Source organism: Ranitomeya variabilis, chromosome 2 (assembly GCF_051348905.1).
Source record: "Ranitomeya variabilis isolate aRanVar5 chromosome 2, aRanVar5.hap1, whole genome shotgun sequence".
Lineage (NCBI taxonomy): Eukaryota > Metazoa > Chordata > Amphibia > Anura > Dendrobatidae > Ranitomeya > Ranitomeya variabilis.
This window is the reverse complement of record NC_135233.1, coordinates 464,719,638-464,744,455: the sequence shown is the minus strand read 5'-3', so window position 1 is coordinate 464,744,455 and position 24,818 is coordinate 464,719,638. Positions and strand designations below refer to the sequence as shown.

General features: G+C 45.6%; 1 protein-coding gene across 3 annotated transcripts in view; it reads left to right on the top strand.

Moving 5' to 3' along the window:
* The window catches only part of LOC143806736 (uncharacterized), a 92,263-nt gene that overhangs the window by 50,732 nt on the left and 16,713 nt on the right, over window positions 1-24,818 (top strand). For all 3 annotated transcript variants that reach the window (XM_077287571.1, XM_077287572.1, XM_077287573.1), the window contains exons 5-9: window positions 226-284; window positions 2,800-2,883; window positions 2,974-3,114; window positions 3,603-3,760; window positions 24,725-24,806. In XM_077287571.1, the coding sequence (XP_077143686.1) occupies window positions 226-284; window positions 2,800-2,883; window positions 2,974-3,114; window positions 3,603-3,760; window positions 24,725-24,806 (524 nt within the window). The remainder of the gene's footprint in view (window positions 1-225; window positions 285-2,799; window positions 2,884-2,973; window positions 3,115-3,602; window positions 3,761-24,724; window positions 24,807-24,818) is intronic.

The window sequence follows — 24,818 nt, the reverse complement described above, 5'->3', positions numbered from 1 at the left end:
CTTTTTTTTCTGTGTTTTATTTTGTGTTGGTCTAATAAACACAAAGAAAATAAACTTGTATATAGCAAAACACATGTAATTGGAATAATTTTCTGGGGGAAATGCTTCATTTTCTAGAGCAATTTCAAGCATGCCAACACTTTTGGCCATGAATGTAGTAAATATAATTGCAAATTACTAGTAACATATGAATAATGATTCTATATGTAACATCTGCTTATTTAGATGCTTCCCTGCAAGAAATGGTGAAGATAATATCACTGATGCTTGGAGCTGCTGTTCAGGTAATTAACTAAGGTCACTGCACCATACTTCGAACCAAAATTCAGACACAAGGATTTTTGGGGGGAACATTTATTATTGTTTTGAATTTCACTAGTTAACTTTCCTTGTTTTCGACAAATTTTGTGATTTGAGACAAATGTATTAATGACGAGCACAATTAAAGTAAATCAACTAGGAAGTGGGGCAAGTAAGAGGAAAATCCCTAACTAGCAAGATAAGACAAGTCTATCACACAGCGGTGATACATATGGCACATATTCAAGCTCCCCGGACCAACGGTTAGACGCCATTAATAAATGTGCCCCACTGTGTCTACATCAGAGGAACGTGAATGCATGCCGCACATCATGACTTATTATTAAAATGCCTCCTATGGGTGTGTGCACTCCACATCTTTTTCTGGCTGAGAAACTCATCAAGGAAGCAGCCTCAGGAAACGCAGGTGTTTTTCTTTTTTTTTTTTATTATTGAAACATCATTTTTTAGCTTTTTTATGTGTTTTTGATCAGCTTTTTTTGTGTGTGTTTTTCAGCATTTTTGTTACCTTTTTTTTATTCATGCTTTGGATGTTTTTTTTTTTAAACTCAGATCAGCAATAAAGAAAGGACTAACAGCTTTTCAAGAAAAGTTAAAGACGCCTGGGTGTCTTCCAGGCATCTGTTGAAGCTTGCCATTGACTTGCATTGTAAAGTATAAAGTATAGAGGGTCTTTAGACCAGAAAACCCCGAAAGAATGGTCAGGTCACTTCTTCTAGCGTTTTTTGAAACCTGAATCTGTTAAAAGAAATTCAGGATGATTCTGAGCAACATCTTTACATGTGATTTTTTTGGGGGGAGCATTTTCTCGATGCTTTGTCAGATGACTTTTGGAACGGATCCACCTGGAAAAAAACCCCGAACATGCTCACATACCCTAATGGTGGCCATACACCTTAGATACCTGACAGTCAAATCTTTGTTCAGCCAACAGCAACCTCTTCACCGAAACCACCATAGACAGGCATGCTCAATTCAGCCGAGCATCCATGTATGTTCAATAGAGAGATGGGAAGAAGCCATATTTCAGGCAACATTGAAATTCCATCTTCCCGAATATCGATCTTTATCAGTCCGGCATCATCTGCAGGGGGTGACGCAGGTGGCCCCATGCAGATCAGTAGGTTCAGCCAACTTTACTTTAATCTGTAAGTGAATTAACCCCTTAGTGACGGAGCCAAATTTTTGAAATCCGACCAGTGTCAATTTATGTGCTAATAACTCTGCAACGCTTCAACAAATCCCAGTGATTTTGAGTTTGTTTTTTCGTGACACATTATACTTTCTGATAATAGTAAATTTCGGTCAATATGTTTTGTTTATTTATAAAAAATATCAAAAATTTGAGAAAAATGTTAAAAAATTAGCAATTTTCAAAATTTGAATGATTATCCCTTTAATCCAGATGGCCATACCACAGCAAACCATTAATAAATAACATTTCCCACATGTCTGCTTTACATCAGCACCATTTGTAAAATGTTATTTTATTTTGGTAGAATTTTAGGAGGATTAAAAATGTAGCAGCAATTTTTAATTTTTTCAAGAAAATTTACAAAATTTATTTTTTTAGAGACTTATCCATGTTTGAAGTGACTTTAGGGGTCTCATATATTGGGAAACCCCCAAACGTGATACCATTTTTAAATCAGCACCCCCTGACGTATTGAAAACTGCTGTCAGGTAGTTTATTAACTCTTCAGGTGCGTTACAGGAATTAATGCAAAGTGGCATGACAGAAATGAAAATGTGTATTTTTATCACCTAAATGTCTCTAACTTCTGAACAGATTACTACAGCTGTTAGATTCTTAGGCCACTATTTGGTCATGAATTGCCATCACAAACATCAGGACCACAAAATCATGATCTGAGGGCACCAATTTGGATAAAGAGGAAGCCCCCATACTCTGTTAACCATTTATAATGATGTAGTCACTATTGACAGCAGCATCTAAGGGGTTAAACAGATATGGACGGTGCAAACACTGATGATGGCTGATGCAGCAAGTTGTCAGCTATAGTGGACAGCCGACAGCTGCTGGATTGTCACCTGTATGGGGAGGCTATTCTCTTATATCTCAGGTCAGTTAAAAGACGTATTGGCTGTCACTAAGGGGTTAATGAAATTACTAGATGGAGGCCCGATGCTATCGCATCGGGAGGGTGCAGTGATGGGGAGAGGTCCTTACGGTGTGGGGTTCTTGCGGCGGGGGAGTCCCAGCAGTGGGGGTCCGGCGATGACCTGCTGGTGGTACTGCGCAAGGGCCTGGTATGACCAGCGGGTGCCATATTCGTATAGCCATCACTTGGGTATTCCAATATGGCCACCGGCGTACTTCTGGTGCGGCGCGCTGGATTGTGGGATTCGAGGACGTGCAGACAGAAGTGGATGACAGACAATTCAAGGTAATTATATCAATATATATAAAGGGCACCAATAAAGTCCCCCCATTGTCCCCATGATGTTTCTTTACAGGGTGAGGGTCGTGAAGAAATAATTGGTGGAATTCGTAGTCTAAGTCTTGATTTCCAAACCGAGTTGGCGGGAAAGATTCAGGAGGTGAGCCGGCGGACCACCCTAGTGCACCCTCTGCCTTACCTGTTTCTCTGCTCAGTCTCTGCTGACAATCGTTTGTACTCTCTTTATAAGATGACCCAAGACTCTCGGAAAATATTCTCCCTACCAGGGTCGGAGTTGTGCCAGCTCCCCCATTCTGACCTGGAAGACTTGGTGCACATGTTATGTGCTCACCTGAAGGACATCCTGAAGCAGAGAGACGACGCTCTGGAGGTAAGAGTGCAATTCTGTGCATGGGTGTCTGGCTTAGCTAACATCCTTAGTCATATTGTAAGGCTCCTTAAAATGGAGGCTAAGGTGCAGCCATATGAGTGTATACATCATAGTGAGATTGGAACGCAGAGCACGGACTGGCCGGCAGCTCTACCCACCCAAACATGACAGCTCCATCTATTTCTATGCAGCTGTTGTGAGAGCCGCCGGCCAATCCATGCACTGCGGTCTGATTTATATGGCCATCTGACCTCTCTCTTAAAGGGATTGTGAACCTTTCAGGATTTTGTGCAATATTTTTAATGAAACCCAATCGCAAAAATGACTTTTAGCCTTAAACACATGCATTTAAGTAAGGAAGAAAAAGGCCCCAAAGCCCCTTTAGTAGCAGACAAGTTGTGGATAAGTGGAAACGTATGGGTTGGATTGGACTTGGGACCCTCAAGTCTTTATAGCTTTATAGCAAACTTTTTGTCATTTCTTTACAGCGGCTGTCAATCATCCGATGTGAAAATCAGCTGAGACCGACTGATCCCAGGGCTCAAACAGTCTCTAAAAGTGTGATTTCTGACCCGAATGCTTGGCAGAATCACTCTCTTCGCATTGCTGATCTACAGAGCAAGCTACGTCGTGTACGGCAAGAGCTGTAAGTCATATCTAGAAGGATAGATCTTGTGAGCATCCACTGGCACGTATAACATGGGGCTATATACACAAACATGTGTGCAAATGTGTAACCTCTTCACGACATATGACATACAGTTACGTCATACATTGTGTCCCCACCTGGCTCACAAGCTGAGCCCACATATTTCCCGGCAGATGATGACTGATTTATTCAGCCATCATCTGCCTCTATCAGCCGTTGGTGGAGTGGATGCACTGTTTTGTTTGGTACAGGCGGTCGGATGATCACAGCTTCAAGTCTAACCAGCACAGTAAAAAGTGAGGGGAAAAATATTTTAAAAATATGAAAAAAAAAATGCAAAAGTTCAAATCATCCCCCTTTTTCTCCATTAAATATAAGTCAATAATTTTTTTTCTTTAAAAATACACATATTTGGTATCTCCGCATTTTATAAAATAAAACAATCCAGTAAATGGCGCAATGAGAAAAAAAAGTCAAACCGTTTTTTTGGGCCACCGCAACCTTGCAATAAAATGCAAAAAGAGGCTGTTAAAACACTGCATCTACCCCAAAATGATATCAGTAAAAAATGTCAGCTCAGGGTGCAAAAAATAAGCCCTCACGCAAATTATAATTTTTTCATCACATATATCCACATTTTTTCACCACTTAAAAAAAAAAAACTGTACACATTTCGTATCTGCATACTCGTACTGACCTTGGGAAATCATATTGCCAGGTCAGATTTACCATGTAGTGGACATGGTAACTAAGAAAAAACAATTGAGGAATTGCACTTGTGTTTGCAATTTTGCCGCAAAATTAAAACTTGTCCAACAGAAAAATAAATCCCTCATACGGCTAAGTGGACGGAAAAATAAAAAAGTTATGGTTCTTGGAAGAAGTGGAGGAAAAAACGAAAAAGAAAAAAGTTTAAAAAAAACAAAATTAGTGACAGGTCCTTTTTAAAGGTGGAAAATGTGACTGCCTTACCACTCATGGCCACTTAGTGGCATCACTGAGTTCTCACATGCAAATATGGAGCATAGTTGTTCCATGCATCTTGTGCTGGGGCGTAAGTCATATGTAGCACACATTACATGAGAGTTGGCTCACTGGAAAATGATTGTCCTTGGTTAGATTTTAACCAATAACCCGAGCATTGGAAACCTACAATGCTAACCTGTCAGAATAATGTTTACTATTGCATATATTACAACTACTATGTACTACTGTTTATTGGTGCCTGAGTCTCTGTCTCCAACAATAGTGTTATATTGTCAATAACACATTGCCTAAAACAAAAGAGTATCAGGATGTACCCGCTCACTGTTCACACTGTGTGTAGCTGGAGCACATTCTGCTTTCACTTTACAAGCTGGCAGATAAGAGGCGAAGATCCCGAGCTGTAATATCAGTTGTAAGCTGCATTATCTTTGTTCATGAATAAATATATCTTCACTGTTGAACAGCTAGACTCTACACAGATTAATCCACTGCCAACATAACCACCCAGCCACCGTGCTGTCCAGGAGCTGTTACTGGCTAAGTCATGAAAATGACTTCCAACACCTAAAGGTACCGTCACATTAAGCGACGCTGCAGCGATATCGACAACGATGCCGATCGCTGCAGCGTCGCTGTGTGGTCGCTGGAGAGCTGTCACACAGACGGCTCTCCAGCGACCAACGATGCCGAAGTCCCCGGGTAACCAGGGTAAACATCGGGTTACATAGTAGAAAAAAGATAGAGCCGCACAGCTTCTGAAAGCGAGATACTGCAGTCCAACCCCGGTGTGTATGAATGAATGGTGTCTCACTTCACTGCTGGAGGTGCTCGCAAGAAACAAAGTCTGTATCAACATGTGAACTGAAGAAAGATGCGGCAGCACTCACCAGCACTCACCAGCAAGGTGCGGTTACAATCCTTTATTGCAGACGAAACTTCATGACAGCATTTTCACGGCATCGGGGGATGTGCAAATGAGGTGAGCAGGGAACGATGACGGTAACCGTTTCGCGCTATTCCAGCGCTTCTACGGGTCTGATGTGCTGGGAAGTGACGCCAGTAGAAATAGGTTGGTCTGGAATGACACATCCCATTCCCACTGCACGCCCACATCCCGAACATCTAAAATACAACATGAACAACACATTAAGAAGACCAACATTTAAGCGTTAAAAACAAAGAAAAAAAGCCCTGGAAATACAACTGATGATACATAACGATGAAAAAACACAGGAAATTAATTAATCGCTTCCCAATCTCGCAATTACATGACATGCAAGATTAACCATGATGCTATGGGTCTACTCTAATAGACGCTGATAATTCCAAACACCAAACTGAAAAAGTATTATTATGAGGGATAAAGATAATGGCTAATGGTCGGAAACACTTGAGATAGACCACAGGATTATTATAAAAAAAAACAGCATAATACTCCTTACTAGCTAAAGGTTTGAACTATTGTATCCCAGATAGGTTCGACTTTGTAGAATTCCAAATTGATTTATTTAAAGCCATAAGGAAAATTCATCTCCATAAGACTTTTTCATCTGGCTCTACTCACACTACTATACGGGAAGGAGAACGTCCTTGTACAATAGGACCACTGGTTTTTTTTGCAGGAACCACCAAAGAAGCACTAGCCAATTTCCATGACGATGCCGCTCTGTTGCTTGGTATCAATGAATCCGTCGTGTTGCAGAACGCAGGTCCATTTGACGATCCTACCCCCTTTGTCGGTGGCGTTCCATCGACATTCATGCCACAAACCTCTCCAGGGAATATGGCTGATCTATTTGAGACACTAGTCCTGAAAGACATTGAAGCCTTAATTTATAAAGAGGCACCAGACAACTTGGGAGCCTCCGAAAAGACAGCCTTAAAAGAGATGGCAGGTTGGTCTGATGTGATTATACGCCCAGTCGACAAAGGGGGAAGGACTGTCCTGCTGCCTAAGGAGGCATATTTGTCCGAAGCGGCACGGCAACTCTCAGACGCAGATGTATACTGCAAATTGCCTGGGGACCCCACAAAAAAATTCAAAGGGGAATTACAATCTTTTTTGAGGATAGCTGTGGAACAGCAGATAATCACTCAGAAAAAAGCCGAAAAGCTTTTTCCACAATTTCCCACCAAACCATACTGGTACTACCTCCCGAAGGTACACAAGTCAATCACCCAACCCCCTGGGAGACCAATTGTGTCGGAGATAGGGTCCTTGACTGAACCCCTGTCCCAATATTTAGAGTGGCTACTGCGTCCACTTCTTCACTCTGTTCCGTCCTACACCAGGGACACTAAGTCATTCCTGAACCACATACAGGGGTTCCATTGGCGGCCGGGGTTCTCCCTGGCGTCCATTGATGTGGTTAATCTTTATACCAGCATCCTGCAACGATTGGGGGTCGACACCATCAGACGTGTTCTTCGCACCACTGACAGGAGTCAGGCCTTCATCGATTTTGTGTGCGGTGGATTGAGTTTTATACTCACCCATAACGCTTTTACTTTTGCGGGTAGCTGGTATCTTCAAACCACTGGGACTGCCATGGGGACCCCGGTCGCATGCACTTTTGCCAATCTGTATTTAGCAGTCTTTGAGGAAGATTTTGTGTATTCCGAACGGAACCCCTTCCTCAAATACATCAGGTTATTTCTCAGGTATGTGGATGATGTCTTCCTGGTGTGGGACGGAACGGAGGAGGAATTTGGTTTATTTGTGGACTACTTGAATGTGATTAATAACATGGGCATGCGTTTTACCTCTGTCTTTGGATGAGACAGGTTAGAGTTTTTGGATGTTTTGGTCACCATACAGGATGGTGACATTCACACATCTATCTATCGCAAACCCACTGCCACTAACGCAGTATTGCATTACAACAGTTTCCATCCTGCACATACTAAACGCGCTTTGCCTTACAGTCAGTTATTGCGCACACGGAGAGTTAATAGTACCCAAAGGGTGTTTGAACATCAGTCGGGAGAGTTATGCCAGAGATTACGTGAAAGAGGTTACCCCGATACACTTCTACAAACTGCAATGAATCGCGTGAAGGATGAATCTCAGGGACAGAACGCAGTGAGTAATCTACCAAATGAACCGCGTTTTAATTTTTGCTTTCGATATGGACCATTGGACCAGGCAATCAGAGCATCTATTAGAAGGCATTGGCATGTCCTGGAATGGGATAAGGACCTTTTGAATAGAACTTCCAGCGGTCCGTTAATTTCGAACAAGCGGAGCACCTGTATTAGGGACATTTTGGTTCACAACCAGACATTGGGTTCGCAGGTTAGTTGGTTACAACAGTCGCCCCTTAAAGGAAACTTTCGTTGTGGTCACTGTAATTTTTGCAGTAGTCATATTACCGGTCAAACCCTGAATATTGGTCCTATTAGACACACAGTCCAACAGTTTATCTCTTGCAGGACGGACTATGTCGTTTACGTCATGTTCTGTCCTTGCAAGAGATTTTATGTGGGTAAAACGAAACGCCAGTTGTTTATACGCTTTAGAGAACATCTTAGATCTATTCACACTGGCAAAGGGGTACCTAGATTGATTAAGCACATAAAGGATATGCAGCGCCCCAGAGTCCTGGTCGTTGCAGTACTGTGGCCCCGCCACTAAGGGGGGCTATGGTACGTCTGATGGCACTGAAGGAGTTCATCTGACCAGGTATCACAGACACCAATACATTTCACAGTCGGGCCTCCAGGGGGAGCTAAGGGTACTATTCATTAGGCCACTCCTCACATACTGGTAAAACTGGGGGTCAGGCAGGAAGTTAGAGAGAAAGCTGACTGGGTTGGAACCAGGCAACACCTTGTGGCAGAGGGTGTTGTGGGGGAAGATTCGGTAGGGTCCCTGTCAGGTTTGGGACCCTGACAGAGGCCTGGCAACGAGAAAGAACGTCACGGGACCGTGCCTGCTCAGCATAGCGGCGGTGCCCTAAGAAAGGATCAGAAGCGAGATATATTGTGCTGAGTGAGAAACGAGATCAAAGCAAGAAGGAGAATACCAGTAGGAGTCGTGCTGTAAGACCGAGGCAACATCCTACTGAGGCGCACAACCGGCGGCCGGAACGCCGAGGAAGTATTTCTATATACAGCTTCAGGCAATACTTCAAACCAACGGCAGGACAGTCAGTCATAGGCGGGCTGTCTCACCTAAATCTCCTAGGAAGACACAGGGGGCAACCTGTGGAGAGGGGCGACTCTAGGGTCCCGGAAGAGCTCCGAGCCTACCCGTCATACGGGTGCGTCCCAACCGTAACATCAGGAAGGGACGGATTAGCAGAACACCATCTAATCGAGTTGTGAGGGAACATCAGAAACAGACACAACAGTTGTGGGGACTATTCCGTAAGCACAGCAGGGGAGGACCACAACACATAGCGCTAGCAGGAAAGCACAGATTTCCACCTGCAAAGGGAACTCTGGAAGTGCCATCGAACCGGCCGGACTTGCGCAGCCTGGTTGACCATGTTCCGGACTGAGGACCCTGAAGCCTTCAGTAAAGAGGTAAAGAGACTGCAACCTGGTGTCCTCTGTTGTGAATTAGACTTTTTGGCTCCCTCTTGTGGTTACTAGTGATATGACTCTGGGATTGTCTTTCCTCAGTTTGGCACCCACCTGGGTCGTTAGTCCAGGGGTGTTGCTATATAAACTTCCTGGATCCTTAGTCCAGTGCCTGGCATCGTTGTAATCAGATCCTTTCTGTTTGCTCCTGTCTGCTGGTCCTGGTTCGTGCAAAATTAAGCTAAGTCCTGCTTCTTTGTTTTTTGGTTATTTGCTTTGCTCTTATTTTTGTCCAGCTTGTACTAAATGTGATTCCTGACTTTGCTGGAAGCTCTAGGGGGCTGGTGTTCTCCCCCCGGGCCGTTAGACGGTTCGGGGGTTCTTGAATATCCAGCGTGGATATTTTGATAGGGTTTTTGCTGACCATATAAGTCATCTTACTATATTCTGCTATTAGCTAGTGGGCCTCTCTTTGCTAAATACCTAGCTCATTCTTACGTTTGTCTTTTCCTCTTACCTCACCGTTATTATTTGTTGGGGGCTTGTATCCAACTTTTGGGTCTTTTCTCTGGAGGCAAGAAAGGTCTTTCTTTTCCCTTCTAGGGTTAGTTAGTTCTCCGGCTGGCGCGAGACGTCTAGAACCAACGTAGGCACGTTCCCCGGCTGCTGCTATTTGTGGTGCTAGGATTAGATATATGGTCAGTTCAGTTACCACTGCCCTATGAGCTGGTTTTTTGTGTTTGCAGACTTAGTAATTATTTCTGAGACCCTCTGCCATTGGGGTCATAACAGTATGCCAGGACAACATTGAATGTTTAATGCATTGCAGAAGTGGGATAATAAGAAAGGAAATTCTGAGTTTTTTTTTGTTTGTTTTTTTTTCCTCTCTTCCTCCCCTTTACCTCTGAGTGGTGTGCTTGCTGCAGACATGAATGTCCAGACCTTGATTACAAGTGTAGACCAGCTTGCTGCTCGTGTGCAGGGCATACAAGATTTTGTTACCAGTAGTCCAATGTCTGAACCTAAAATACCTATTCCTGAACTGTTTTCTGGAGACCGATTTAAGTTTAGGAATTTCAGGAATAATTGTAAATTGTTTCTATCTCTGAGACCCCGTTCATCTGGAGATTCAGCTCAGCAAGTTAAAATTGTTATCTGTTTTTTATGGGACGACCCTCAGGATTGGGCTTTCTCGCTAGCGCCAGGAGATCCGGCATTGGCAAATATTGATGCGTTTTTTCTGGCGCTCGGATTGCTTTATGAGGAACCCAATCTTGAAGTTCAGGCAGAAAAAGCCTTGATGGCTATTTCTCAGGGCCAGGATGAAGCTGAAGTGTATTGCCAAAAATTTCGGAAATGGTCCGTGCTTACTCAGTGGAATGAGTGTGCTCTGGCCGCAAATTTCAGAAATGGCCTTTCTGAAGCCATTAAGAATGTGATGGTGGGTTTCCCCATTCCTACAAGTCTGAATGATTCCATGGCGCTGGCTATTCAAATTGACCGGCGTTTGCGGGAGCGCAAAACCGCTAATCCTCTGGTGGTGTTGTCTGAACAAACACCTGATTTAATGCAATGTGATAGAATTCAGACTAGAAATGAGCGGAAAAATCATAGACGTCAGAATGGGTTGTGTTTTTACTGTGGTGATTCTACACATGTTATATCAGCATGCTCTAAACGCCTAACAAGGGTTGTTAGTCCTGTCGCCATTGGTAATTTGCAACCTAAATTTATTTTGTCTGTGACTTTAATTTGCTCATTGTCTTCTTACCCTGTTATGGCGTTTGTGGATTCAGGTGCTGCCCTGAGTCTTATGGATCTGTCATTTGCCAAGCGCTGTGGTTTTGTTCTTGAACCGTTGGTAAATCCTATTCCTCTTAGAGGTATTGATGCTACGCCATTGGCGGAAAATAAACCGCAGTTTTGGACGCAGGTAACCATGTGCATGACTCCTGAACATCGGGAGGTGATTCGTTTTCTTGTTCTGCATAAAATGCATGATTTGGTCGTTTTGGGTCTGCCATGGTTACAGACCCACAATCCAGTCTTGGATTGGAAGGCAATGTCTGTGTCAAGTTGGGGCTGTCAGGGAATTCATGCTGATTCCCCGCCGGTGTCTATTGCTTCCTCTACTCCTTCGGAAGTTCCTGAGTATTTGTCTGATTATCAGGATGTATTCAGCGAGTCCAGGTCCAGTGCTCTGCCTCCTCATAGGGACTGTGACTGCGCCATAGATTTGATTCCAGGTAGTAAATTTCCTAAGGGAAGACTATTTAATCTGTCTGTACCTGAGCATGCCGCAATGCGTTCGTATATCAAGGAGTCTCTGGAGAAGGGGCATATCCGTCCTTCCTCTTCCCCTCTTGGTGCAGGATTCTTTTTTGTGGCCAAGAAGGACGGATCTTTGAGACCTTGTATTGACTATCGGCTTCTGAATAAAATCACTGTTAAATTTCAGTATCCTTTGCCTCTGTTGTCGGACTTGTTTGCCCGGATTAAAGGTGCCAAGTGGTTCACCAAGATAGATCTTCGTGGTGCGTACAACCTTGTGCGCATTAAGCAAGGAGATGAATGGAAGACAGCATTTAATACGCCCGAAGGTCATTTTGAGTACTTGGTGATGCCTTTTGGGCTCTCTAATGCTCCCTCAGTGTTTCAGTCCTTTATGCATGATATTTTCCCGGAAGTATCTGGATAAATTTATGATTGTTTATCTGGATGATATTCTGGTTTTCTCTGAAGATTGGGACTCACATGTGGAGCAGGTCAGGATGGTGTTTCAGGTTTTGCGTGAGAATGCTTTGTTTGTTAAGGGCTCAAAGTGTCTCTTTGGAGTACAGAAGGTTCCCTTTTTGGGGTTTATTTTTTCCCCTTCTGCTGTGGAGATGGACCCAGTCAAGGTCCGAGCTATTCATGATTGGACTCAACCCACGTCAGTTAAGAGTCTTCAGAAGTTCTTGGGTTTTGCTAACTTCTACCGTCGTTTTATCGCTAATTTTTCTAGCGTTGTTAAACCTTTGACGGATATGACCAAGAAAGGTTCTGATGTTGCTAACTGGGCTCCTGCAGCCGTGGAGGCGTTCCAAGAGTTGAAGCGCCGGTTTACTTCGGCGCCTGTTTTGTGCCAGCCTGATGTCTCACTTCCCTTTCAGGTCGAAGTGGATGCTTCTGAGATTGGGGCAGGGGCCGTTTTGTCGCAGAGAGGCCCTGGTTGCTCGGTAATGAGACCATGTGCTTTCTTCTCTAGGAAGTTTTCGCCTGCTGAGCGGAATTATGATGTTGGCAATCGGGAGCTGCTGGCCATGAAGTGGGCATTTGAGGAGTGGCGTCATTGGCTCGAGGGTGCTAAGCATCGTGTGGTGGTCTTGACTGATCACAAAAATTTGATGTATCTCGAGTCTGCTAAACGCCTGAATCCTAGACAGGCCCGCTGGTCATTGTTTTTCTCCCGTTTTGACTTTGTGGTCTCGTATTTACCAGGTTCAAAGAATGTGAAGGCTGATGCTCTTTCAAGGAGCTTTGTGCCTGACTCTCCTGGAGTCGCAGAACCAGTTGGTATTCTTAAAGAGGGAGTTATCTTGTCGGCCATTTCTCCTGATTTGCGACGTGTGTTGCAGAGATTTCAGGCTGGTAGACCTGACTCTTGTCCACCTGACAGACTGTTTGTTCCTGATAAGTGGACCAGCAGAGTCATTTCCGAGGTTCATTCCTCGGTGTTGGCAGGGCATCCGGGAATTTTTGGCACCAGAGATCTGGTGGCTAGGTCCTTTTGGTGGCCTTCCTTGTCACGGGATGTGCGGTCATTTGTGCAGTCCTGTGGGACTTGTGCTCGAGCTAAGCCTTGCTGTTCTCGTGCCAGCGGGTTGCTCTTGCCCTTGCCTGTCCCGAAGAGGCCTTGGACACACATTTTCATGGATTTAATTTCAGATCTCCCGGTGTCTCAGGGCATGTCTGTCATCTGGGTGGTATGTGATCGCTTTTCTAAAATGGTCCATTTGGTGCCTTTGCCTAAGCTGCCTTCCTCTTCCGATCTGGTTCCTGTGTTCTTTCAGAATGTGGTTCGTTTACACGGCATTCCTGAGAATATTGTGTCTGACAGAGGATCCCAGTTTGTTTCCAGGTTCTGGCGATCCTTTTGTGCTAGGATGGGCATTGATTTGTCGTTTTCGTCTGCCTTTCATCCTCAGACTAATGGACAAACGGAGCAAACTAATCAGACTCTGGAGGCTTATTTGAGGTGTTTTGTTTCGGCAGATCAGGATGATTGGGTGACCTTCTTGCCGTTGGCTGAGTTTGCCCTTAATAATCGGGCTAGTTCCGCTACTTTGGTTTCGCCATTTTTCTGCAACTCTGGTTTCCATCCTCGTTTTTCCTCGGGACATGTGGAGCCTTCTGACTGTCCTGGGGTAGATTCTGTGGTGGATAGGTTGCAGCAGATCTGGAATCATGTGGTGGACAACTTAAAGTTGTCACAGGAGAAGGCTCAGCGTTTTGCCAACCGCCGCCGCGGTGTGGGTCCCCGACTTCGTGTTGGGGATTTGGTATGGCTGTCTTCTCGATTTGTTCCTATGAAGGTCTCCTCTCCTAAATTTAAGCCTCGCTTCATCGGTCCTTACAAGATATTGGAAATCCTTAATGCTGTGTCCTTTCGCTTGGATCTTCCCGGTGTCGTTTGCCATTCACAGCGTGTTCCATAGGTCTTTGTTGCGGCGGTACGTTGTACCTGTGGTTCCTTCTGTTGAGCCTCCTGCTCCGGTGTTGGTTGAGGGCGAGTTGGAGTACGTGGTGGAGAAGATCTTGGATTCTCGTCTCTCCAGACGGAGGCTTCAGTATCTGGTCAAGTGGAAGGGCTATGGTCAGGAGGATAATTCCTGGGTGGTTGCTTCTGATGTGCATGCGGCCGATTTAGTTCGTGCCTTTCACGCTGCTCATCCTGATCGGCCTGGTGGTCTTGGTGAGGGTTCGGTGACCCCTCCTTAAGGGGGGGGTACTGTTGTGAATTAGACTTTTTGGCTCCCTCTTGTGGTTACTAGTGATATGACTCTGGGATTGTCTTTCCTCAGTTTGGCACCCACCTGGGTCGTTAGTCCAGGGGTGTTGCTATATAAACTTCCTGGATCCTTAGTCCAGTGCCTGGCATCGTTGTAATCAGATCCTTTCTGTTTGCTCCTGTCTGCTGGTCCTGGTTCGTGCAAAATTAAGCTAAGTCCTGCTTCTTTGTTTTTTGGTTATTTGCTTTGCTCTTATTTTTGTCCAGCTTGTACTAAATGTGATTCCTGACTTTGCTGGAAGCTCTAGGGGGCTGGTGTTCTCCCCCCGGGCCGTTAGACGGTTCGGGGGTTCTTGAATATCCAGCGTGGATATTTTGATAGGGTTTTTGCTGACCATATAAGTCATCTTACTATATTCTGCTATTAGCTAGTGGGCCTCTCTTTGCTAAATACCTAGCTCATTCTTACGTTTGTCTTTTCCTCTTACCTCACCGTTATTATTTGTTGGGGGCTTGTATCCAACTTTTGGGTCTTTTCTCTGGAGGCAAGAAAGGTCTTTCTTTTCCCTTCTAGGGTTAGTTAGTTCTCCGGCTGGCGCGAGACGTCTAGAACCAACGTAGGCACGTTCCCCGGCTGCTGCTATTTGTGATGCTAGGATTAGATATATGGTCAGTTCAGTTACCACTGCCCTATGAGCTGTTTTTTTGTGTTTGCAGACTTAGTAATTATTTCTGAGACCCTCTGCCATTGGGGTCATAACAGTCCTCGTTATTTACTGCACTGCACCACCACCACCATCCACATCTATTACTGTACGCCCCTCAGCAGGGTCAAGGACCGGGCCTAGCCACCGTGACAACCCCAGAGCAGAGACTCACAGGCCCGGTACCGGGTACCCCTCGGCCCTGCGGCAGTGGGGGCGCTATAACTTGGCGTCACGAACAGGATCTACTTAAGCCTGAGGAATCGGGTCATGTGTGCCTTGGAACTGTGATTTGTCGTGCTTGGACTGTGCTTTATTGAGAGAACTGTGTGCTGCCATTACTACAAGGATTACCGCCAAAACCGCCGCCATTGCAGCGCTGAGGAGAAGCGCAGGAGAAGAAGAGGGGCGTGGAGTGGGCGTAGACAAGCTAAAGAGCGCGAAGGACAATGGCCGCCCAGTCTAAATATTTCTGTGTCCTGAGGACGTGTCCGTCAACAGCCGAGGCCCGCCTCCTGATCCTGTTTGGAGGGTGGAGACCATGGAGACAGGGCCGCCCACGAAAGAGACCGCGGGAAGAAGATGCTGGGGAGGAGATAAAGATGGCGACGCCGGGAGCACCGCATGGGGATAACCTGAATCGGCATGGAGCCGCATCACCGGACACAGCCTCGGAGACGCCATCGTTGCGGGGACTGGCCCTCACGGAACCACCGGTGGGTCGACCTAACTGGCAAATGTCCGAGGAGTGTGTGGCCGCAGCCGAGGCCCGACAGATAGCACGCCGCTTGGAGGCTGATGCCCGCGTGCTCGCTCGGCTGGGCCAGCCCACGGAGGTCCGCCTGTCTCCGGTGTCCCCTGCTCCTCCCAACCCGGCCGCGGCTGAAGGTACGCTGCAGACACAGGGCATGAGAATCCTGCCGGAGGCCGAACACCTGCGGCGCTTGATGACGGCGTGGCGGAGCCGGCCCCAGCCTGCAGCCCAGATTGACCTGACCAGCGTGGAAGAAACCCCGCCGTCACACTGGGGTGTAGTGGTGTCCTTTAACTCCCGACACGGAAGGGGAGTTATACAGGAGATTGGGGAGCCGCTACAGGTCCGTGTAGACCGGGAGGAAGTGGAGCCCTGCGGAGGAAGGTTCGCTCACGACCTGGAGCCAGGTGACGCTGTGACCTACACCAGATGGAGGAGGGAGGCCAGCTGGATAGCTCGGGGCGTCCAGCGGTGCGTCGCACTCCAGGCCGCTGCCGGAACATCAGAAGACGAACCTCCTGCTGAAAAGGCAACGGAACCTGTCCTTACGGAGCAGCGGGGAACCCGGACCCACCACGTACCTTGGGGGTGTGCCGGTCCATCAGTGAGAAGGGCATCACGGCGAGGGATCCTGTCATTGCTGGGTCAGGAACCGCTCCTTGGATCGGCAGCGCGACCCGTTGGTCTGGTGAGGCCCGGAAGGAAACCACCTTCTGCACCACAAGAGTAAGAACTTAAAACTCTGAATATGTAAATAGTTCTTCAAACTGTTTGTTTTCTGCTACGTTGCTGCTAAACCCGTCCAGCGTTAACTCTTAAAGGGATCCCTTTGTTGACCCGGGATCCCTATTGTTTTTGTCTGTTTTCTACGTTTGCACAAGTTATCAAGAACTGCTGAATCATGAACAATGCATGATACAAACTCCTTGTATATAGTTTGCACCTTCTTAAAGGTGCTCCCTACTGGTTTTATATAAAAGACGGACTCTTTGCGAAGATACGGTTCTTGGAACTTGTACTGGAGTCCTTGCTGCATACGGACTTGCAGTTTGAAAAGTTGCACTACCTCATAGAGACTTGGTCCCCTCTTAAAGGGGATGTTCGCATCCTGCACTTATGAACAGTGTTGCCTTAAGATGGTTGAATGGCAATAATGTCTTGAAAAAGAAAGTATTGATGATGTTGATATGTGAAAGTTAAATGTACCTAATTAGTTGATTGTAAGAAATGTTCAATAATGTTAATAGAAGAATGAGAACAGGAAGTGAACCCGTAGGGGTTAGTAGTGAGTCCTCCTAGGAGCCATATAGAGATGGCTCAGTGATCCTGAACTGAAAGAAAAACAAGTTCTATACTGTGTATAGTAGTGGAAGGACAGTAGGCTCGGGCAGAAAGGAGCGGTCCTGTAAAAGAAAGGAGAGGCAGCAGGCCTGGAGCAGTTAGGACAGGCGGCCCTGCAGAAATAAAAGTAGGAGAATGTAGCACAGTTGCTTAAGCCTTATAATGTGTTATAAGAAGGTCTTTAGTGGATTCAGAGTGTAAATCCTTAAGGGCAATGTTAAATTATTGTTCAGAAATTCGCACTAAGTAGAATACCCGGTTGGGTAAGAAAAGTTATTTATAGTAAAGTTATTTAAAAGTATTTAACCATGTTTGTAACGTTCAAGTGTTTTCACCTCCCATAAAGGGAAGCTCTGTTCAAATATGCTTATTGTTATTGCACTCACAAAAATTGTATGTCTTTTTGCTGACATGTATTGTTGTTTTCTTCCCAGTCCCGGAGTACTGGATTTAACCGGGGGGGAGTGCAGCGCCCCAGAGTCCTGGTCGTTGCAGTACTGTGGCCCCGCCACTAAGGGGGGCTATGGTACGTCTGATGGCACTGAAGGAGTTCATCTGACCAGGTATCACAGACACCAATACATTTCACAGTCGGGCCTCCAGGGGGAGCTAAGGGTACTATTCATTAGGCCACTCCTCACATACTGGTAAAACTGGGGGTCAGGCAGGAAGTTAGAGAGAAAGCTGACTGGGTTGGAACCAGGCAACACCTTGTGGCAGAGGGTGTTGTGGGGGAAGATTCGGTAGGGTCCCTGTCAGGTTTGGGACCCTGACAGAGGCCTGGCAACGAGAAAGAACGTCACGGGACCGTGCCTGCTCAGCATAGCGGCGGTGCCCTAAGAAAGGATCAGAAGCGAGATATATTGTGCTGAGTGAGAAACGAGATCAAAGCAAGAAGGAGAATACCAGTAGGAGTCGTGCTGTAAGACCGAGGCAACATGCTACTGAGGCGCACAACCGGCGGCCGGAACGCCGAGGAAGTATTTCTATATACAGCTTCAGGCAATACTTCAAACCAATGGCAGGACAGTCAGTCATAGGCGGGCTGTCTCACCTAAATCACCTAGGAAGACATAGGGGGCAACCTGTGGAGAGGGGCGACTCTAGGGTCCCGGAAGAGCTCCGAGCCTACCCGTCATACGGGTGCGTCCCAACCGTAACATCAGGAAGGGACGGATTAGCAGAACACCATCTAATCGAGTTGTGAGGGAACATCAGAAACAGACACAACAGTTGTGGGGACTATCCCGTAAGCACAGCAGGGGAGGACCACAACACATAGCGCTAGCAGGAAGGCACAGATTTCCACCTGCAAAGGGAACTCTGGAGGTGCCATCGGACCGGCTGGACTTGCGCAGCCTGGTTGACCGTGTTCCGGACTGAGGACCCTGAAGCCTTCAGTAAAGAGGTAAAGAGACTGCAACCTGGTGTCCTCGTTATTTACTGCACCGCACCACCACCACCATCCACATCTATTACTGTACGCCCCTCAGCAGGGTCACGGACCGGGCCTAGCCACCGTGACAACCCCAGAGCAGAGACTCACAGGCCCGGTACCGGGTACCCCTCGGCCCTGCAGCAGTGGGGGCGCTACAGATACTCATGATGGTAATTCAGAAGTTCTCATGTTTGCAGGGATAGAAAAGGTAACACCATCTGCACGAGGAGGTGATCTACATAGGTTTTTGCTAAGACAAGAAGCGCGGTGGATCATGCGGACTAGAGCCGCAGGACCTTCCGGCTTCAATGACAGGACAGACATGTCCGTTTTTTTATAATAATCCTGTGGTCTATCTCGAGTGTTTCCGACCATTAGCCATTATCTTTATCCCTCATAATAATACTTTTTCAGTTTGGTGTTTGGAATTATCAGCGTCTATTAGAGTAGACCCATAGCATCATGGTTAATCTTGCATGTCATGTAATTGCGAGATTGGGAAGCGATTAATTAATTTCCTGTGTTTTTTCATCGTTATGTATCATCAGTTGTATTTCCAGGGCTTTTTTTCTTTGTTTTTAACGCTTAAATGTTGGTCTTCTTAATGTGTTGTTCATGTTGTATTTTAGATGTTCGGGATGTGGGCGTGCAGTGGGAATGGGATGGGTCATTCCAGACCAACCTATTTCTACTGGCGTCACTTCCCAGCACATCAGACCCGTAGAAGCGCTGGAATAGCGCGAAACGGTTACCGTCGTCGTTCCCTGCTCACCTCCTTTGCACATCCCCCGATGCCGTGAAAATGCTGTCATGAAGTTTCGTCTGCAATAAAGAATTGTAACCGCACCTTGCTGGTGAGTGCTGCCGCATCTTTAAACATCGGGTTACTAAGCGCAGGGCCGCGCTTAGTAACCCGATGTTTACCCTGGTTACCAGTGTAAATGTAAAAAAACCAAACACTACATATTTACATTGCCGTGTCTGTCGCGTCCCTCGCCTTCAGCTTCCCTGCACTGTGTAAGCGCCGGCCCTAAAGCACAGCGGTGACGTCACCGCTGTGCTTTGCTTTACGGCCGGCACTGACACATTCAGTGCAGGAAGCTCTGAGCAGCAGCGCGGACGCCGGGGGACGTGACAGACATCAGATGGTGAGTATGTAGTGTTTTTTTTTTTTTTTTTACTTTTACAATGGTAACCAGGGTAAATATCGGGTTACTAAGCGCGGCCCTGCGCTTAGTAACCCGATATTTACCCTGGTTACCTTTGTAAAACATTGCTGGCATCGTTGCTTTTGCTGTCAAACACGACGATACACCCCGATCTGACCACCAAATAAAGTTCTGAACTTTCAGCAACGACCAGCGATATCACAGCAGGATCCTGATCGCTGCTGCGTGTCAAACACAACGATATCGCTAGCCAGGACGCTGCAACGTCACGGATCGCTATCGTTATCGTTGCAAAGTCGTTTAGTGTGAAGGTACCTTAAGAGAAGGTTGTGAAAAGAGAAACTAGTTCCCATTGCAGCCACTCACTTCAATTTTTAAAGTGTGCATGAGAGGTTTTTTGAGGTGTTATATTTATACGAGGTCGAGATCTATACTGTCCTGCAGTCCTGAAAATTATCTACTATAACATTATGTAGTATATAACCGCAGCTCACATGCAAAACCTGCACTGGAGAATAAAGATATGGGATCGGCACGGTGGTGAACCGTCCACTGACCCAGCGTGAGGATGAGGTGATATCACGATCCATTCTTGGATATGTGGCAGCTCTGGTTCCACTTAGATTTAAATGGAGCTTTTTTCCTTTCAGGACCAACGGGGGTTAATGTCAGTTTCCCTTGCTGAAACCCTGCTGCAACTGTAGAATGGCTAGGTCAGCTGATGTGGGTGGTGACCACTCCCACCATCCTTTAAATAGTCACCTGATGCATCAGCTGACTGTGATAGAGCATTCTATATTGACCAAGCCTGGAGGAAGGAGCTCTCTGGCTGCTGTGGTGTTTCAGCTGGTTTTGTGGTCTGCGTCCCTTTCTTCTGCTGTGCAGTGCTTTGCAGTAGAGAAGGCTATTAAGCTAAGTTTGGTGTTTTTGTCTTCGTCTGTCTCATGTTTGTCACTGTCCCCTGTGTCATTCCATCTGCAGTGCTGAGGCTAGCACCCTTGCTGACAAGTGCACTAGCCAGGGCAGTGCTAAGTGACAGCGAGGGACGAGGTTCCTGACTGCAGTGGGGGTGAGGACCCACGTAGGGTGTTTGGGGAGTGCAGGGGCAGTCTCAGGTTTGAGCAGGAGGTGTCCATCCCTCATTTCCCTATCAGTAGGGCCTTCCTCTCCCCATTTCCATTTCATTGTGTGTGTGTCATGCCGTCTGCTGAGCTACCCCCTGTGTGGTCTCTACATATCATGACAGGTGACCTCAGAGCACAGCGCTTTGTATATGACATCATACATATGCATTTGCATGACTGGATTGCTTGACATAAATATGGTAAACTGGGAAGGTATACCCATTTAATCATTTAATTATTGTGATATAATAATAATAATAATAATTTCATTTATATAGCGCCAACATATTCTGCAGCGCTTTACATTTTAGAGGGGACTTGTACAGACAATAGACATTGCAATAATCACAATTCAAAACAGATACCAAGAGTAATGAAGGCCCTGCTCGCAAGTTACAAACTATGAGGAAAAAGGGGAGACACGAGAGGTGGATGGTAACAATTGCTTTCGTTGTTCGGACGTTCATGTAAAGCTGCATGAACCTGTTAACAGCCTAAATATGTAGCAGTACAGACACAGAGGCTATTAACTGCATAAAGTGCATGAGAACATGATGCGAGGAACCTGATTATGGTTTAAGTATTTTTGAATGGGCCACGCAGGGATAGTTAGGTTAATGCGTTGAGGCGGTAGGCCAGTCTGAACAAATGCGTTTTTAGGGCACGCTTGAAACTGTGGGGATTGGGGATTAAACTTATTAACATGGATAGTGCATTCCAAAGAATTGGCGAAGCACGTGAAAAGTCTTGGGAGACGGGAGTGGGAGGTTCTGATTATTGAGGATGCTAACCTGAGGTCATTAGCGGAGCGGAGGGCACAGGTAGGGTGGTAGGCTGAGACCAGGGAGGAGATGTAGGGTGGTGCTGAGCCATGGAGCACTTTGTGGATGAGGGTAATAATTTTGTACTGGATTCTGGAGTGGATGGGTAACCAGTGGAATGACTGGCACAAGGTAGAGGCATCGGTGTAACGGTTGGTGAGGAATATGATCCTGGCTGCAGCATTCAGGACAGATTGGAGTGGGGAGAGTTTGATAAGAGGGAGGATGATTAGTAGAGAGTTACAATAGTCCAGATGAGAATAAATGAGTGAAACGTAAGTGTTTTTACAGAGTCGAAGGTAAGAAAAGGGCGAATTCTAGAAATGTTTTTGAGATGCAGATAAGAAGAGCGAGCCAATGATCGTATGTGAGGGGTGAATGAAAGCTCGGAATCAAGTATGACCCCAAGGCAGCGGGCATGTTGCTTGGGAGTAATGGTGGAACCACACACGGAGATGGCAATGTCAGGCAAAGGTAGGTTAGTAGATATCAAAAGTTCTGTAGTTTTCTTATATAATCTCTGCTTCAACCTATCTATCCATAATGCTTTCATCACCCATCTACATCATCTATCAGCCATCCATCTTATGTAGCACAGTGCGGCTGTAGATGACCTAACTGTTGTCTCTCGGGGCCCGTTTCATCCCTCTTTCTCCCACATACATTTATACCAGTTTCTCTTTGCTTCTCTTGGCACCGCTGGGCATGAACACGACTGATGGAGATGATCTTGTTGAAGCTGCTTCACACCTCTTTCCTATTCATCACATGCGCTGTGTTGTGCACATGCTGCCGCTGGCAATAAGAGATAGTCTGCAAGTGGGACATGCTGGAACTCTGATTAGCAAAGTGAGGAAATTGGCTATTGCTGCCAGAACCCCTAAAATTGATTCAATCTTGAAGAGACGTGCTGGAAAAGGGGCAACTGTGGATCAAGCCACTCGGTGGGGCAGCACCTATTTAATGATTGAGCGATTGCTTGAGCTGAAACCCTTCCTTGTAGATATGGCCAACCCTCAGGTAACACTATATGAAGGTCAATGGACACAGGTGACTGAATTGAAGGAATTTCTTCATCACCCATTTACAGTGACTAAAAAGTTACAAGCTGAGGATTTATCTCCTGGCATTTTTATAAAGGAGTGGAAGAACTTGTTGTTTTGCCTGTCCCAAATAGGAGGTTTAATCCCAGATTGCATTGCTGCTTCGATGAAACGGAGAGAGACACTGCTATTAGAAAATAAAATTCTTCTGGCAGCTGTTTATGTGGACCCGAGTCATTGTATATTGCAGGATGATCAACAGCTTACTAAAGGAAAAGAAGCTCTGATTGAGGTAGCAGTTAGGATGAGTGGGCTACAGGACCACCAAGAGCAAGAGGACTCGGGCCCTGCCAGTGCTGCTGCTGCCGTTTCTTCATCCTCTTCAGATGAGGAGTTTGATTTCGACAAGTATTTGGATGACATGGAGCAGGCAAAGCGTTGCTGCAGGGAAAAAGATTCCACTCCCATAGAAAACAGATTGACCACATTTCAGCAACATTTTCCACTTGCTCTCAAAGAAGTTGAAGAGTTCAATCGTTCATCAAAACTGACTGTGCACGAGGCAATTTCTTTATACCCTGAAATTGTCAGAGATGTTGCCCATGTGGTTACTGCTTTGCCACCAACCCAAGTTAGTGTAGGGAGGTTGTTCTCTAGCCTTAAAATAATTAGGTAAGGTTTGAGGTCATCTATGAAGAAGGATCTGATGGAGGCGATACGATTTCTCAGAACAAATTCATAGACTGCACAAATGTTATTCAGTATATTTTTGATGAAAGCTGGGTTTTTTTTCCACTTACTGCATAGTGTATAACAAATTGTAAATATGCAAAAGTTTTTTTGTTCTAAAGTTGTATTCCAATAAATATATTTTATGTTCTATCTAAATGGCTTGATTATTGTATCAGTATAATGATTAAAAGCCTCATGTTACCATTTCACTACAGTAAATTTATCACTTAAACTTAAACATGAGCCATGTATGAAGGAGTTGGAGTCGTGGAAATTGAGGAGTCAGAGGTTTGGCTTACCGACTCCATAACCCTGATTTTGTGTGACTGTGTGGGTTTCCTCCCATGTTCTGAAGACAGGTCTGTAGGAGGTATGTCCCCTGATGGGTGCAGTGATGTCTGTAAAGTGCTGTACAATCAATATGCTTATTTATTCTGCTTCATAAGAACGGTCTCATTTTGCAGACATTATTGCCCCTTCAGGACTCACATCCTATCAGTATGTCTTTGGAAGTGGAGCTACTCGTTCTCTGCTCCATTCACTGTTTATGGGATCATCTGGGAAAGCAGAGTTCCATTATTTCCACACAGTTCCATAGACAATGAATGCAGTGGAGGATAAGCCTGCACACCTCTGCTCCATTCAAGAATGGGATGGATCTTGGACACTTGTGCACCGAGCTCTGGAAACCGTGTTGAGGAGATTACTAGAGCAGGTCCATTTGCAATTTCTAAAGTAGACCTGCTGTGTCCAATCTGCAACAAATACACTACGTGGAAACATACCCTCGGGGGTCCAGAATGGAGGACATTATACCAGGAATGTGACAAAGATGGGTGACATTAGTACGCGATAGGAGACATTATTACATTATGGGGGGACAACATGTAAGTATTTATAGAATTTAGAACGCTTGTAGGGCTAATACATCTGACCAATGTAAGTTGAGGCCCAGCATAAAATTTTGCCATAGAACTCATTGGACTCTAGTTACGCCACCGCTGCTACTGCTAACGTTCACTGCTAGCTCTCTCTTAGTAAAGATGGAAATTCACAGCCAGCTATGTGAAGGAGTTGTACAGACTCTACACCAACAAAAAATATTTTTTTTTATTAGTAATAATAATAATAACCACTTGGAAAGTGAATATATTAGAAATAAAGTTCTGAGTGTAGGAGTGCATTTGCATGCTTGGGTCATCAATGTGGAGACACAGCCACATATATGACATATAGTTACATATGTTTTTTAAATACAAATGGATAATTGAAAAGGGGTGATAGGGGTCTAAACAGTACTTATGGTATAAGGTTTTCTTTTTGTGTTTTATAAGGGAAGAGAAATCGGAGGAATTACTTGACAGTCAACAACAAGTTCAATTATTAGAGGTGGAGTTAAGAAAAATGCATCAGCAGGTACAGTACAAA